General features: G+C 39.2%; 2 protein-coding genes across 2 annotated transcripts; both read left to right on the top strand.

Annotated features, from left to right (window-relative positions):
- Window positions 1-1,463: 1,463 nt before the first annotated feature.
- rprd1b (regulation of nuclear pre-mRNA domain containing 1B) lies at window positions 1,464-10,105 on the top strand. The gene is made up of 7 exons (XM_044352027.1): window positions 1,464-2,181; window positions 3,622-3,751; window positions 4,311-4,444; window positions 5,793-5,911; window positions 6,158-6,284; window positions 6,928-7,103; window positions 7,637-10,105. Exons 1-7 carry the CDS (start codon window positions 2,031-2,033, stop codon window positions 7,784-7,786), a joined length of 987 nt encoding a protein of 328 aa, XP_044207962.1. The 5' UTR covers window positions 1,464-2,030; the 3' UTR covers window positions 7,787-10,105.
- Window positions 10,106-11,477: 1,372 nt separating this feature from the next.
- LOC122982590 (kelch-like protein 10) lies at window positions 11,478-17,097 on the top strand. Its single transcript, XM_044351992.1, has 5 exons — window positions 11,478-12,010; window positions 12,153-12,639; window positions 14,170-14,787; window positions 15,147-15,296; window positions 15,931-17,097. The coding sequence occupies exons 1-5, from the start codon at window positions 11,880-11,882 to the stop codon at window positions 16,279-16,281; spliced, it is 1,737 nt and encodes a 578-aa protein (XP_044207927.1). The 5' UTR covers window positions 11,478-11,879; the 3' UTR covers window positions 16,282-17,097.
- Window positions 17,098-17,356: the final 259 nt, after the last annotated feature.

Raw genomic sequence — 17,356 nt, 5'->3', positions numbered from 1 at the left:
ATGTCAACAAAAAAATTTAAAATTCATCTGTCAATGTTTCTCAAGAGGTGAGATGTCTTAAAAGCTTTTTCTGTTTTTCGATACTCTACAGACACAATCACAGACTGACTGAAGTTCAACATAAAACAAGTTTTTGTTTGGAAGCAACTGAGGAAATCTGACTTTGTGAATTTGATGGTTGTAGCTGAGAGCGAACATGCTTACAATTATTTTTTTAATGCCATTATCTCAAGATCAAGACTTAATTATTTCATTATTTCCAGAAAACGAGCTTTGTTACCTTGAGATAACAAGATAACCAACCTGTTACCATGAGAAAACAAAAGGTCTGACCTTTGCACTGTTCGGACTACCAGGCTGAGAGTCATATTTTCCTGGATGTCTAACACTATGTTTTCATTATTTTCAAGCCATATCCATACATGGATGTGTTCTGTCTACTTGACAACAGAAATGAGAATACCTGAATGAATCATCCACTTCATGTGAACAATAATTCAAAACTGCAGGACATTAAACAAATAAACATAATCGTAACCATTCACTGCATAGTGTACTATCATGATGGTTCAGTTTACACCACTAACACTTTAGATGCTTTTATCATGTCAATAATAATAAAACTAATGAAAATATAACAATGCATATTATTTAGTGAAAGAGAAACACATTAGTCTAAGTTAGTATCAGAGATTTTGCTTTGTAGTCTGACTTCTGGCTACAGGACAGTGTAGTTAGTGAGATCTGAGTTCATATCTCTACAGACTTCTTCCACTAGTGCTCTTTTGTGACAGCATCGTTGTTATAATTATTATGAGTGCACTATTATAGATGTAGCATTGGTTCAACATAATGGACAACACATGAAGGAATGACATGCATTAATTATCTTGTTATTTCGCGATAACAAAGCTCATTATCTTGAGATAACGAAATAACTATCTTGTTATCTCGAGGTAACGGCATTAAAAAATAATAATTGCAAGCACGCACCCATTTGTTTGAAAGACACAGCAATTTTACCAAGTTATCAACTTCATGGCCAAGCATGACATCTCTGGATAAAGAGGACGATAACAGGTGTTACACCGTATTTGGTGACCCCTCAGATTCTGTGACCTGCACTTTTGGAAGAAGTATTAGTATTAGTAAGTACTCAGATCCTTTATTTAAGTAAAAGTATCAATACCACATTGTAAAAATACTTCATTACAAGTAAAAATCCTGCATTTAAAATCCTACTTAAGTAAAAGTATAGAAGGAATACCAGCTAAATTTATTTAAAGTACTAAAATACTTTAAGTAAGTTTTATTTTAGTACTTTAAGTAGGATTTTAAATGCAGTATTTTTACTTGTAATGAAGTATTTTTACATTGTGGTATTGAGGATCTGGGTACTTCTTCCAAAACTGCAGGTCACAGAATCTGATGGGTCACTAAATACGGTGTAACGCCGGACTCTGCTACGTCACTACAGTGCGACGCACATGTCGAGATGAGGTGAAAGTGCAAGCTGCCATTTTTTCGAAAAACATAAACGTGATTAGTTCAGGCAAAGCAAAGACAAACTGTGAGTTTCTTCCGCCGTCACTCTTTAGCAGTTTTGTTGGACCTGTTGGCGCAGTGAATCCTCATTCTGCACGAATATTAGCGAAGCTTTGTTTATTTAAACTCGGGTTGAAGCGAAGGTTAGCTCGCAGCTGCAGGCTGCAGATGGCTGCTTAGCTCGGCTGGCTAACGTTAGCTGCGGCTGTAAACAAACACTTGAGACAGTAAAGGAGTAGCTGCTGATAAACGGAGCGCACAGCCTGCAGGTTTGTGAGTTACTCAGGATATTTAGGTCAATAATCTCGGGCTTGTGAAGAGCCAACACGACGGTAGAAGCAGTAGGTGAGGAGGAGCATGTCTGTAAGTTAGCGACACAACTTCAGTTTTGATGACAGTGCGAGTTTCTTCACTCTAGCTCGAAGCTCAGTCGCTTTGGAGCAGGTCAGAAACACACATATACACACACAGACACATACACAGACATGTCGTCTTTCTCTGAGTCCGCCCTGGAGAAGAAGCTGTCGGAGCTGAGCAGCTCTCAGCAGAGCGTCCAGACTCTGTCTCTGTGGATCATCCACCACCGCAAACACTCCGGCCTCATCGTCAAAGTGTGGCACAGAGAGCTGAAGAAAGGTATTGTAAGACTGTTCCTGCAAAGTACACACATATATGTTGCAATGTTTGCGTAGTAAAACACGATACTGATAACGTTAAAACTACAGAGATGAGAAGAGAGTCAACAATATGACATTTAGAGGACAACAGAGTTACTGATGTTGTCTCTGATTCAAGATGCTGTTTTCTAACCTGAATGTGATAAGACAGGCTTTTCAGATTAGGACTGGGCGATATGGACAAAATATCATTATACTTTTGACCAAATACCTCTATCGATATTGATATGGTGACAGTATGGTAGGGATGACTGTTGGTACTTTCACAAAATATTTACACAATGAGATTTTTGATAAATAATCATTAGTAATGTGGATATAATGACTAAGTGGGTAAAGACAAATAGTAGAACAGCTGGAACAGTCTGGCAAGTTCAGAAAAGTACATCACCTGACACTTACGTCATATTACGATATTACGATATCCAGAATCTAAGACGATATCTGGTCTCATATCATGATATCGATATAATATCTATGTTACCCAGCACTAATTCAGATGGCCAGAAATGCACAATTTCATGAGTTAGAAGAGTTTAGAATAAAGTCCTCAAATTGATAATTTTATCTTTCCATTAACCCGCAAAAAGTTTTCAGTTTACAAGGACTTGAAATTGAGAAAATCAAGCAATCAGATCTCAACATGTGAGAAGCTGTGATCAGCAAATATTTGGTATTTTTTACATGATTAAAAAGAAAATGAGGATGCAAAACTATTATGACTGAAACTATTCCGTATGGAGTAAGGAAACGCACCATGAAAACATAGTAAAGACAGATGATGTGTCCCGTTGCTGGTTTGTTCTTCTTCCTGCAGATAATTAAACGTACCTAGACATCATGTTGTCATATTGTAGTTCTCCACAAGCTGCAGTGGCGTTTAATAGACGTTATCTAACACATCAGCAGTAAAAGGTTTTTATGTCCGTCAGAATCAAAGAGCTGCGGCTTATTTTTAGACTCACCATTTTGTTCTGACATTCAACATTCACACAGGGTGAAATCTGTTGAACAAGACGCAGAGAGACCACAGCCGGAAGCACAGAACAGACCAAAATAACCCTTCAGACTGAATCACCATTTTATTAAACTTTGTTCTATTTGAATCACTGAACAAATCCAAGATGTTTGAGAGGTTTTGAACCAGGATAGTCCAGAATGCAGGACACCTGGAAAACCTGCTGCTTTTTAAGTAAAGAGACATGAGTTCTTCTAAAAATCAGTCCACTGTTTCTGTGGCTACAAAGACGAACCTTACTGGGAAATAAGTTACTGAAGTAGACACGTATGTTTATAACAGAGTAAATTACATTTAATTGCAAAATAATTTAGAAGGTGTTAGTGTGAGAGCTGATCTTTTTCTGTTAATCTTGAAATATCACATTCATATGTCCTCCAGCTAAAAGCACCAGGAAGCTGACGTTTCTCTATCTGGCCAACGATGTCATCCAGAACAGCAAGAAGAAAGGACCAGAGTTCACCAAAGACTTTGAGTCTGTTCTCGTCGACGCCTGCTCTCATGTTGCCAGGTAGATGTGACCTGACCACTGTATGCTTTCAGACGCTCTGTGTGTGTGTGTGTGTGTGTGTGTGTGTGTGTGTGTGTGTGTGTGTGTGTGTGTGTGTGTGTGTGTGTGTGTGTGTGTGTGTGTGTGTGTGTGTGTAGATAGGTAGAACACTCACAGCCTGAAGGTTTTTGGGAAGTTCATTATTTAAATATAGTTCTTGATATAAACTGTCTCTAACAGCTGAAGTTTGTCGTATTTCTTCCTTTTTCATTTCCGGTTTTCTATCTTTCTATCAAAGCTGGACCACCAAAACACATGTTGACTTAGCGTTTATAGTTTTCTCGAACTAAAACGGGGCCGACTTTTTCAGCTCCAAGTAAAGCCTTTTATGTCAAGAATATTAACAGTGAAAAATATACAAGAGATAATGGGGTAATTAACAGATGTTTCATTCAACTGGTTCAAATATAGTTTATATAAGCTGTGTTGAGAAATGTATTTAATCATTTTTTCTGCTGAACTGTTCTTTACTCCTCGCTGTTCTTCTACTGGACTCTTCTGTCCTCTTTCCTGCCTGCAGTGATGCAGATGAGAACTGTAAAAAGCACATGGAGAGACTGCTGAACATCTGGAAGGAGAGGAGTCTCTACAGAGGCGACTTCATTCAGCAACTCAAGCTGGCCATCGAAGACTCCAACAGCCCCAGACCTTCAGGTTAGATGATCTCTTTGTAACACCTACACATAAGTATAAAGAGTAATATGTAGGGGAGAGCAGTGTATCCTGATTTATGAGGTGAATGCATCATCAATAGGCTACTTCTGAATATATTTTAATTACCACAGAATTTCTGCCAAACATTAAACATTTCTTATTACAATTCACTGTTAGTTACTTAATCACATGCATGTTAAAACATGGCACATATTCTGTCAAATAACGCTTATTTCGTGAATGTTTTGAAATAATGAGGCGCTTTCTGCGTGCAAACACACAACAGCAGCAGAGAAGCAGAAAATGTGGCACTAAACAAGTCTGTTCATGTGAATGTGATCTAATGTGAGAGAGAAGCTTCTATTGATGCTAGTATTGATAGTTAAAACAAGACTTAGTATCACTGGTGGTATAAGTGTGGCTCCGTCTATTTCTTGAAAATACCCATTTAAGCGAGTGAAAGCAGATGGTTGACACATGCTTCAATAAACCTCTGTAGTCCAGGTTTCAACTGTTTACTGAAAAACTTTCTTCTTCAAATACAAAAATGAAACATGGTGGAAAAAACTAAACATTTTAACCAATCACAAGTCAAAGCTGTCTGCAGTCGTTATTGGTCCTTATTAAGCACACTGCAAGGAAACTATAGAGCTGCTTATCTTTAGCAAATTAAATACATCAAACTACAACTAGTTTATTTTGTATAGTATAGTGTAAGTTTTCTTATATAGATGTATGCAAAGTCTCAGATTTCTTTAAGATGCATAGAATAGTGTAATGGTAATGTAACCGAGCGTCCTGGCTTCACCTGACTGTATGAGCTTAATAAGGAAACAATAAATTGGACGATGAGTCCAAACTTCTCAATTTAAACATCGTTATTTATTTATAACTTTTTGTTGGAACACACCACACAAAATAAAACCCCTCGTTCTCCCCTCCTAAACAAATAATAGTTGAATCTCATCCAGTTGTCCCTCTCAGCTCCCTTACAGTCAAGATGACAGCAAAGTTAACAAAAACAGGGATTTATTCATCTTGTATCATGTCAACTTGAGTGGATCATAACGTATCGGGTATGAAATTAATCTGCAGATGCTCTGGTTCAAGATGAGACCAAACTCTTCTATGGATGTCAGGTTACTGTAGGCTCATAAGGAATCACGTTATAAAATACGTTTTAAAAAAATTGTGAATCGTTGCAACCACGAGAAATCTTTGAGCACACGGTCATAAATGTGCACAAAAAGTATGAGGCTAATATTACGCCTGTCAGAGATAATTAACTACTTCATTTGGTTTCACATGAGTGTTTTACTGTTCTGTGGTTCTAAACTTAATTCTGAAGAAGAGAAGAAGGCTGTCAAACGAAGCTATCAGAAGATCCAGGAAGATGAAGACGATGAGGATGACGACTACAGGAGCCACAACTCCCCTCGCAACACAGATGCCACCGCAACTCAGCTGGTAGGAGGCCAACACTTTGCTTCAACAGCAGAAAATGCAGGAATAAAATCACTCCTAGTTAATGTAAAGATGATGCTTGTTTCTCTTGCATTTTTTTTTTTCTTCTTGCACTGCTGTCTCTCTTCTTCCTGCTCTCGTTTCTCACCTTTGTACCTCTTTTATATTCCTCCACTTTACTTTGTTTACTCTGTGACATGGCTTCTCCTTTTAACTTGCTCCCTCTATTCCCTTTAAACACACGTTCAGACAGAAGAGCTGGTGAAGGCCCTGCAGGACTTGGAGAACGCTGCATCGGGTGACGCTGCTGTTCGTCAGAAGATCGCCTCGCTGCCGCAGGAAGTCCAGGATGTATCTCTGCTGGAGAAAATCACTGGTACGACTTTACAGCTCAGCTCGATCAGAAATTACTTCACTTGGAATGTCTTTTAGATTTTTTTTAGCATGGATTTGCACTATTTTCATTTTTTCCTCATTTTTGAAACATGCTTCTGAAATGTATTCGTTGTAATTGAAAATTCCTCATAGCTGTCTTGGTTTCTGTATCATAGTGGGACTGTCTGTTGAATTTTCCAGGGTTTATGTTGAAGTTTGTCTGATGGATTTACAATGAGATGAAAGATGTTGTGACAAGAACAAAAGTAATTTAGCTGAGGAAACAAATATAAAGCAAATGCAATAATGTTGAAAGTAAAATGTAAACAGTTATACAGGAGGTATGAAGTTAAGTTACAGGTGTTGCCTAAACTACCAGTTGTTAAAATCAGGTGTTACTAGCAATCACTTTACAGCAATAACTGTACATGATACAAAAATATGCTCCTTTTAACATAAAACAAAATATATTAAATCAAGGCACAATTACAGTAGAATAAAGGATTTTAGTGAAAGTAAAAAAGTTTTAAAAAAAAGTTTTTCAAAGAGATAACATGTCTTAAGTTTACTGCTTTGTACAATAATAACCTCTTCAAAGAAACGTCATTCCGTAACCGTTATTACCCACTTTGGTCCCAATCTAGACAAAGAGGCAGCAGACAAGCTGTCGAAGACGGTGGATGAAGCCTGTTTGCTGCTGGCGGAGTACAACGGTCGACTGGCCGCAGAGTTGGAGGACCGGAGGCAGCTGGCTCGCATGCTGACTGAATACATCAGCAGCCAGAAGGAGGCGCTCACGGAGAGAGAGAAGAAACTAGAGGCAAGGCGGCGCATGCACAAACACAACAGTCAACAGCTTATTGACAACACACTAGAGATCTGAGTGTTTTCAATCATTTATTGATAAGTGTTAAATCAGATAAGAGAACATCTTCACATCCAGAAAAGGCACTTCAAATGTTTTTAATTAACTGTCCATGTGATGATCCCAGTTGAGATCTATAGTACATGATGCACAATGGAAAGTACAGTTCACAGCTTGTACTTAAACACACATCACAATTTCTCAACACTTGTCATTATAAACCATAAATCCAACAGCTTTTGCCTTATTGTAACTATTTTGGCTCAGACTGCAGCTTGGCTGAGCTAGCTTTAGCATGGAGGACAAGGAAACAATGGAAAGAAAGTTGAACAGCCAACCTGATTTTAAGTTTTCCCATAGTAACATATTCACTATTTTTGTAGTTTTAGTCTTAAGCCAGTTTACAACCTTGTGATAACTGTTATTCACGAGTGAGTAATATTCTCTCAGCTCATACTGTGCTGTGTTTTCTTGATTCTTCTCTGCAGGAATATAAACAGAAACTAGCGAGGGTGACCCAGGTGAGGAAAGAGCTCAAGTCGCACATCCAGAGTCTCCCTGACCTCTCCCTCCTGCCCAACGTGACCGGGGGTCTGGCCCCGCTCCCCTCGGCCGGAGACCTCTTCTCCACCGACTGAGAGGTCTTTGCTCGGACAAACTACTCCCCCGTGCCCCGCCCTACCCAAACCCAGCCCCATGTTTGATTCACAAAATATTCCCAGCAAGGAGGCACACGTGGTCAAACCTCTCCCCAGCAGAGTAGCCAGCACACCTGCTAACTCCAAACCTGCAGGACAAGAGGGGGGAAGGGACATTAGAAGGAAGGTTTGGTGAAACGCTCTACAGAGAACAGAGACTCTGTCAGCCTGAATTTTTCCCGCTCGACCGTCAAGGATTCCACTCCACCAGCTTGGAACGAGTTAGTTTCCTTTTAGTTTTAATTTTTTTTTTTTTACGCTGGAAATGTCAGTGATTTAGGAGGAGGTGGCGGGGTTAAAGAGACAAAGTTTAGACAGACAGAAATGTTGGTTGTCAGGACGTGTCATGTGTCTTTCTGTGTGGTATATTTTGAATGCAGCGAGCAAAGGTTTGCTCTCCCAATTCTCAGATTGGTTGTGACTACACTGTGAAGAGAATGTATCATTCATTAGTTTCAGTCGGCCTTCAGTTGTTGATTTGATACATGTAGGTGTATATGATGTAGGTATACAGTTCAGATCGGGTTCAGTGTACGTTGTTTCGTGGTTGTTTCATGATGAGTTGCTCATTGGTCGACAGCTGTGACATAACACACTCATTTTAGTAACACTTGACAAGATGGTGATTAAACAGGATTTGTGTTCCACAAGCCTTTGTTTTCACACCCCGTTTAGCATTTGTTCATTCTCATTTATAAAGCACCCGTACGTCTAAGCTTGTTTGTTTTCATGCTTTAATTTGGACGTTTATGCTTGAAATAGGATAAGGCTAATTATGTTCACAAGTGTGTACTAGACAAGGTTTTGAGAACAAATACTGGTAGTTTGAAAAAAAACAAAGTTTGCTTTTCAAGAAACTGTCTGGCCTTACTTGTGGCTTACTTGTTTGAAAAAATTATGAAACCCCAAAACTCAAAAATATATGTTCTGAGAGGGCAACAAAGGAGATAAAACAGAAGAAAAGTGTTAAATATCTTAAGGTTTTAGTGTGTGTAGGGTTGGGCAATATGGATGTCAAGAAGTGTAAAGATAAATAGGTCAGAAGAAGACCTTTCTCTGATATAGTTATATATATCACATTCATTTCATTAGATGGTAATGTGAAATGGACTGGAGCTGTCATTTATTCTCAGCTGCATTCTCAAGTTTTTAAGAAAATTGTGTATAAATGATCTACAATGTTAAACCCCCCCTGGCATGATTAAAATGATAAATAATAATGAATACATATTGCTCAGCCCTACTTGTGTGTAGACATCCAACGATTAAATATTTTACTAAAAGAAATAACAGCAGATTCACCACTGCAGTCCCTTTCTCAAGTATTTTTATTTTTAAATTTAGATATTAAGGTCAGGAAGAGAGAGTTGTTCCCCAAATAAGTTTAGGTACAAGTTTGTGATGATTTTGTGAACATCATCTGTGAAGGCCAGAATAACATGGACCATTTGTTTAGCTTGTATTTGATTTTCAGTTATTTGTATACAGAGAGAAATCTTCATCGATTATGTTTGATGATAAAAGGTCACAGATGTTTACCTAGACAAACTACTCATTTTATTAAAGCTTTCAGAAGCCGATCGCAGCTCCTGCTGCTGGTGAGATGAGTGTTTTCTACAGTTTAAGAGCAGACGGTGTTACAGTAGCTGTAACTTCCTGCTGATGCAACAGGCTCAGGCGAGAAATGCTGCTGCAAATCCTTTCAGAAAACTCTTGATTGTTTGGTGTCTCCTGGCCGACTGTGACCAAAAAAATGTTTCAAACAACAGGTTAAAATGTGAATCGCAGCAACTTCAGCAGTGTTTGTTAAACCAAAGGATGTAAATGTTTTCATTACAGTCACTGACAGGGACCCATAATAGGTATTCGGGCCTGTTTTTGACCCCTAATATCAGAGAAAGTTTCTGTTGGTTTGGATGTTACATTATAAAGAAAAAGAACAGAGTGTAGAAATCGTGATCCGTTATTTGGTGCAGTTTCGATTCAAATGTAATTCAGTGGTAAACTTAACAATGCATACAAAATATGTCCAATACAACCGTTGTACACCAGGAAGGATTTCAGCAACATTTTGACCCAGGTGTGCTTCACATGTTAGATATTAGTTAGATATTTTCTTACCTACTTGCTGTGTGGTACGGTACGGCGTTTCTCTCTGCAGAATCGTACTGTACTAGCAGGACTCTACCAGTAGGGGTAGTGTTTTCTGTAATGAAAGTGATTCAGTGGATGCCAATAAACTGGAACCATTTGAACAAATCTGTGCTCTCGTATTAAGTCATTGCAAGATAAATAAACTTATAGAACACACACACACACACACAACAGAAACCCCCACTGTTAAATGTGTTGCTTGTAGGTTTTTTGACTGAAAATAGAACGATTCAGGTCATATACGATACAAGACTATACTAAGGCCTGTGTTGCTCAGGCTACTTAACAAGGTGGCGGTGTTGCCTTAATATACAGTGCTGTGTAAAAGTTCAAGGCACTTTAGAGGTTTATATTCATATCCATAACACAATACCATCAGAGAGGTGTCTGAACGGTTCCAAATTCATTCTGCAGCATGGCAACAACCCCCAAACATACAGCCAGAGACATGAAGAACTATTTTCAGTGACAAGAAGAACAAGGAGTCCTGCAACAGATGGTATGGCCCCCACAGAGCCCTAATCTCAACATCATGGAGTCAGTCTGGGATTAACATGAAGAGAAAGAAGAAATGAGACGGCTTAAATCCACAGAAGAACTGTGGCAAATTCTCCAAAATGCTTGGAACAACCCACCTGCCAAGTATCTTGAAAAACTGTGTGCAGGTACACTGAGAACGGGCACTATTTGAAAGGAAAAGCTTGGTCCCAGCAAATTTTGATTTGATTAAGGTTTTTTCTCTTTACTGAACTTTGTATGAATTTAATTGATAAAGAAAAACAATTTATAGCATTATTTTTGTGAGCATCCTCACTTTACTCTTAGCACCAAAACCTTTGCACAGTACTGTATGTCTATTCTCAATTTAACCTCCAAACTTGACATTAAAGGCTATGTTCACAATTTTCCAAGTTTAAGCTGTCCCGAGGTACCCAAATGAACATTTAAAGAGCTTTTGCTTGCTGTAATCATTTCTCCTGTTCATACTGGCCCATTGTAAGATCCCTTCATATTCAGCTTTCACTGTGAATGATGGGAATATCTACAGTCCTCATTCTGTGTAAAAAATGTATGTCAAAGTTTATCCGAGGCTAATATGATGCTTCAGCCATCCAAATTAGTAATGGCAAGTGGATATCTTAGTTTCAGCCTTTTCATTAGTATCCTCCCACTGCAGCTTTACAGGGAAACACAGCAGGAATCTTCTAATAAAAACACATTAACTTGGAAGATATCCACCTTATTTGATTAATTTGGTTGGCTGAAGTCTTATATTAGCTTTGTATTAGCTTAACTTTGAAATACACTTTTACACAAAATGAGGCTTGTGGATTTTGTCCACCATCACTTACATTAAAAGCACATTTGAAGGGGATCTTTTATGAAAAGGAGGAATGATTACAGCGAGGAAAACCGCTTTCAGTGTTCATATGGACACCCGACGACTGTTTTAAGACAGTCTTGAAAAATTGTGAACGTATTCTTTAAATTCAACTAATTAAAGGCTTCGTCCAGGGCAATGGACTCTGCTCATTTAATATTTGGTATGTGGTTTCCTAAGCAAAACCTTTCAGGGACGTCTTGATGCTTTTGGATTTTTTTTGTGATTAGTTCTGAAACGTTAAACCTTTTCCACATCGTGTCACAGCACTTTCGCAGCCTTATGAATGTATTTTTTAATTACTATTTTGTGAAAACAGTCATAACAAGAGAATAAGTCATTGTGATGTTGCTGTTTATGACACAATGACGATCCGTTCTAGAAGTCCGTCATGATCTGTGTTCTGAGAGAGCACAAGTCTCACACAACAAGAGAAACTCACTGAGAAACACAAAATACAAATACAAAGAGTACAAGTTGTCAAACTAAAAAGCAAAGATGAGTGAGATCAGCTCGGTGTATAATGAGCTCCGTCTGGAACAACAGCTTTGCGATGCATTGATCAGAGTGGACAACGAAGAATTTCAAGCGCACAAAATCATCCTCTGTAATTGCAGTTCGTACTTCAGGTGAGTTGGCTATCACAGAGATTCTGCAGAATTTATAATGAGAATAATGATATGTATATTTATGTTATTATTTTGTGAAGTGTAACTGTAAAAAGTGCTGATATTTTCAGTCCCTTGTTTTTGTCTTGTTTCTGACCCACAGAGCTCTCTTCACTCACTGGTCGAGTCCGAACAGTCGGGTTTTTGAAATTCACAATGTGACGCCTGACATGATGAAGATCATCATCGAGTTTGCCTACAACAACTCTGTTTCTGTGACCAACGAGAATGTACAAGAACTTTTTATAGCAGCAGATCGGTTCAATGTAACGGGCATCACACAGGCATGCTGTGACTTTCTGGAGGAGCATCTGACCCCAGAGAACTGCATCGGCATCTGGTGGTTCACAGACGTCTATTACTACCCCGAAATGAAACACAAGGCCTTCCTCTTCACACTATATCACTTTGAGGAGGTTGTTTCCACCTCAGAAGACTTCCTGCAGCTCTCTGTGGAGGAACTTGTTAAAATCATTGAGAATGACCTGCTCAATGTAAAGCAGGAGAAGATGGTGTTTGAGGCTATCCTCCACTGGATTGCATATGCGCCTGAAGAACGCACAGATTACATCTCTCTGCTTTTGTCTAATGTAAGTGAAGGATGAATAATTTCTCAACCACAACTACATTTACTTTGGATTTGCATTTTTTACATCCAGCTAATGGTGTGCTCATGAACAAATTATCAGGACTGTACTCAAGACTACCTTAGAAAAGTCTGAGAACACGTGATATTAAATCAAGGCCGGATGTTTGGATGAGAGGACAAACTCAAAACTGAGACCAGGGCCCCTATTTCTCTTTTTTACTCTAATGTTTTTTGTTTAAATACCCCCTCCAGTTAAAAATGTATTTTGCTTATTGTTACTTAACGTGGATGTTTGAGCTTCACCGTTCAGAATGATGTAAGTGCAGAATTTGACGCCACAAGACTGTTTTTACATTTGTCTGCTCAAAGTCGAAAGTTTTTCTGTGGTAATTGAAAATCTGATTTGAAGGGGTAGGCCTGCGAGTGTTTGTGACATCACAAGCAGCTCAGAGCGTGGTCCAGTATGCAGTTTACACAATATGGAAACTTGAAGCCTCCAGCTTAAATACACTGAGAATAGGTTTTACAGTGAAGTAGGAGACATCTTGTATCCAGCAGTTAAACTTTTGAAATGAAAAATCTTTGCATATGCATAGATTGTGGATTTTTTCATGTAATTTGAACATAATTTTAAGGATTTTTAGCAATGTTATGAACTTTTTTTATTGAAAAACCATGTCAGACACTAATTATTATTCCAAGCAGAGGATTTTTAGATGTCTTAAATCTTGGGGGTATCTTTCCCCAATGGGGCTTTGCTCACAATCCCTTGCTAAATAAGATAAATACTAACATCTTCATATATAAAATCATATGTACATATCGTAGGATGGTGTCTGCTAACATGAAACATAGATACATTCAGATACACAAGACATAAATATACATTTACACTTCCAAGTGTGATCACATTCACGTGCCCTTATTTATCAAACTACTAAAAGTAAAAATTTGGATTTAAGTGAAAGATAAAAATAACAATCCTTCCCTTTCACTCCTGCTCACAAACTTAAGGATAAAAACTATTTATCAAACTTCTTTTGAAGTTTGAGAGCGCCAGAGGTCTCTTAAAGGACCAGTGTGTAGTGGCATCTAGTGGTGAGGTCACAGATTGCCAACTAAATACCCCTCCCCAATGCGAAAGGCCCTCTTTAGAGCCAGTGTTTGGTTTGTCCGTTCTGGGCTACTGTAGAAACATGGCGGTGCAACAAGGCAGGCTCTGTGGAAGAGGACCCACTCCCTATGTAGATATAAAGGACTCACTCTAAGCTAATGAAAATACAATGGATACTTATTTTCAGGTGATTATACACTAATTACAAAGTATTTATGAATGTTATATTCCATTTCTGCCAAGTCCGTTCCGCAAGATGCCACTAAATTATATACACTGCACCTTTAAAGGCCAGTGTATATGCTGATACAATACTTCAAGATAAGATCAGCTGGTAATATGAGTGATGCTGATGTATCAGTCAGGTTCTGTTTTACACAATCTAATTTCAACTTCTTCCTTCATGTCTCTGTTCAGGTCAGGCTGGCTTTAATGAGTCCAACATATATCACAGACAATGTGAGCAACAACGAAGTGGTGAAGGCGAGTGAAGAGTGTCGACCGATTCTCCTCAAGACCATGCAGGCCATGCTCGACCTCAGAACAAAAATTTTCTCTGACTCTGTTTTCTTTAACCCTTTGGCCCGTCCACGTCTGCCTCCTGCCATCCTGTTGGCCATTGGAGGCTGGAGTGGTGGCAATCCCACCAATGGCATTGAGGCGTATGATGTCCGTGCTGACCGCTGGGTCAATGTAACTAACAATGAGGAGGGTCCAAGGGCCTACCATGGTGCTGCTTTCCTCAATGGATCAGTTTACTGTGTCGGCGGCTTTGACAGTGTCGAACAGTTCAGCAATGTGCACAAGTTCGATCTGAGCATGCAAACCTGGCAGGAGGTGGCTCCGATGCATTCCAGCCGCTGCTATGTCAGCGTTACTGTGATGGATGGGTGCATCTACGCCATGGGAGGTTTTGATGGACATGATCGACTCGAAACTGCTGAGCGCTATCAGCCCAACACCAACCAGTGGACTGTAATTGCACCCATGCACGAGAAGAGGAGTGACGCCAGTTGCACAACCCTCCACAACAAGGTGAGCAGCTGAGAATAACAACTCTATGCTGGGGCAGCGAGAGCACAGAGGTTGCACATCTCTAAAGAAACACAGGACGTTGACGTGGACAAATTTAACTAGATTATTTAAATGGTAGATGGAGCAACCAGCAAATGACTGTCATTACAAAACAAATGCCCAAGCAGCATTATCCCTCAGTGTAATAAGCATTTCAAAATGCAGTATTACCAGTTCACGAGATGTTTCCTTTAAAAAGTCTATCAATGGTGTTTACAGTAGAAAACAGATTTTACCAGATACCAAGTTAATGTTTTATAGTACATGTCTTCAGTTGAAGTCTACAAAAGTTTACTTATTACCTCTTTAATTCACTTCAGGTGTACATTTGTGGTGGCTTCAATGGGAACGAGTGCCTGTCCACAGCTGAATGTTACAACCCAGAGACCGACGAGTGGACAGTCATCTCCTCCATGGGCAGCAGACGTAGTGGAATTGGGGTCATCACCTACGGAGACCGAGTCTTTGCAGTAAGCAAACTGAACACTCTAACACAGAGGCACTGAAGATGTACTTAGCAGAGTTTCAAATAGGACTACTGTAAATTCAAGTCATTATTGTTTAAGCAAAAATTATGAATATTCACTTTTCCAGCTTCTGAAATGTTATTCACTATTTTATAGACCAAATGATGAATTAAAAAAATAATAAGCAGACTAATAAATAATGAGAATAATTGTTAGTAGCAGCTCTAAATACAGTAATGAACAGAATAGATGCAGTGTGTCTTTAAAACCTCATAAGACCTTTTTTTGTCTGAGTTTCAATCGACAGTTTCAGTATCTTATCGTCTACATGTTGTCTCTTGTGAGACTCGGTGCTTTGAATAAAATCTTGTGCAAAACAGAAAATTCTTGTAATATTCTGGTAGAAAAGTTGTCACATTTAAAAACATATTGCCAGAAAATATCAACAGTTTTACTCAAAAATATTATCAGTTGCCTCCTACGCTTTGCCCTACAGAGTAGATCACTTAATCTATTGAAACTCAGGCACACGTTGAGGTCAGGTGCCCTTTGTCTCAAGGTGTGGAGTATAAAACACAAACAGACAGAAAAATAGTAGAAGCAGTCTCGTCTTCACATTTCATCTTTTATGTATAAGGTTGGTGGTTTCAATGGAACCAGCCGTCTGCGCACTGCTGAGGCCTACAACCCTCACACCAACACCTGGCACTCTGTGCCCTCCATGCTGGGCACACGCAGTAACTTTGGCATCGCAGTGATCGACGACCGCCTCTTCGTGGTTGGGGGCTTCAACGGCTTCACCACCACCTTTGACGTTGAGTGCTACGATGTTGAAGCTGGTGAGTGGTCTGCTGTCCGTGACATGGAGATCTCTCGCAGTGCTCTGAGCTGCTGCGTGGTGCACGGATTCCCCGACATGGCCGAGTACGCTGCCCCTCGTTACCAAATGCAATTCTCTGATGAGGAGGAGGAGGAAGCAGCGCATTGATGAAGATCCATCTGACCATGAGTTATATTGTTCTGTAAATAAATTTCTCTACACATCAAATCACAGCTGTGCTATTGTTAATCAAGTGATTGCAAAGATTATCAGCTTGTATGACCACTTAACAAGACTGTGTACAAGCCCCCGTGACCTTTGACCTCTTGTTGAGTAGTGAAGGGAAGGAGGAAAGTTTCTCTCTGCTCATGCTGTGTGCGTCCACATGTTTTGTCGCTGGATTTGGTGTGTCTGCACCATTACAGTGTAGTGGCGTTCTGCGCTTCAGGGCCAGTATGGAGAGTGGGATTTGTTACTGTGAGTAAGACCCATTTCCATGTACATTATGGCACATCAGTATTTTATTGAGACAGACTAGAAAAAAAACAAAAGCTATCCTTTAAATCTGACTTTGAGGTGTGTACCTATGGGCATATGTGACATCACAACTAATCATTCAGTCTAATATGCAACTTACACAGATGTGATGCGGAAACTTCAACACACATTGAAGCACATAAGGAACTTTTCAGTGAAGTAGGAGTTTAATTAGCTAATTAAACAACAGCCAGTCAGATCAGGAGATCAACTGCCTGTGCAGTGGCAGCACACACCTTACTTTCACAAGTTTTGGGTTTTTTAAATGTATTGTGGAAGTTGAATGGATTTGTGGTATGTTTACCAAGATAATTTATATTTGGAATGGCAATAAAGATTCATTGGTGGGATGAGAACCAGGTCCATGTGCATTCTTACTAGTGATCACAATCTGAGTAACCAGCTATTCAAGACAAAATTTTAAAGTCCTCATAACACAAAGACTGTCAAGTTTCAGGAGGAGCAAAGCAAATTCTGTCCTGATTGTGGAACAACAGAAAAGTTTTTTCTCATGCAGGGATCCTGGTTGGAGAGGTGATGGAAGTTTCCCTTTCATCTCACATACCAGCTCACGTGCTTTGTGGATCCTCATCATGAGCTCTGAGATCATACTTTCTCTTTTTTACTTCATCAGACACACCAACTGATAGAAAAGCCTGACGCATATTGGATTTTTGACACTGATAAAAAGTTTCATAATGATACA

The sequence above is a fragment of the Thunnus albacares genome, chromosome 5, assembly GCF_914725855.1.
Source record: "Thunnus albacares chromosome 5, fThuAlb1.1, whole genome shotgun sequence".
In the NCBI taxonomy this organism is placed as follows: Eukaryota; Metazoa; Chordata; class Actinopteri; order Scombriformes; family Scombridae; genus Thunnus; species Thunnus albacares.
The sequence above is the reverse complement of the archived record's forward strand: the minus strand, read 5'-3'. Positions and strand labels throughout refer to the sequence as shown.

Bases quoted from the DNA above. Each gene is read 5' to 3' on its own strand.
- LOC122982590 (XM_044351992.1), top strand. From the start codon at position 11,880: ATGAGTGAGATCAGCTCGGTGTATAATGAGCTCCGTCTGGAACAACAG. The intron at 12,011-12,152 runs GTGAGTTGGCTA...TCTGACCCACAG, and splicing joins AATTGCAGTTCGTACTTCAG to AGCTCTCTTCACTCACTGGT. The intron at 12,640-14,169 runs GTAAGTGAAGGA...GTCTCTGTTCAG, and splicing joins TCTCTCTGCTTTTGTCTAAT to GTCAGGCTGGCTTTAATGAG.
- rprd1b (XM_044352027.1), top strand. From the start codon at position 2,031: ATGTCGTCTTTCTCTGAGTCCGCCCTGGAGAAGAAGCTGTCGGAGCTG. The intron at 4,445-5,792 runs GTTAGATGATCT...TTAATTCTGAAG, and splicing joins CAACAGCCCCAGACCTTCAG to AAGAGAAGAAGGCTGTCAAA. The intron at 5,912-6,157 runs GTAGGAGGCCAA...ACACACGTTCAG, and splicing joins ATGCCACCGCAACTCAGCTG to ACAGAAGAGCTGGTGAAGGC.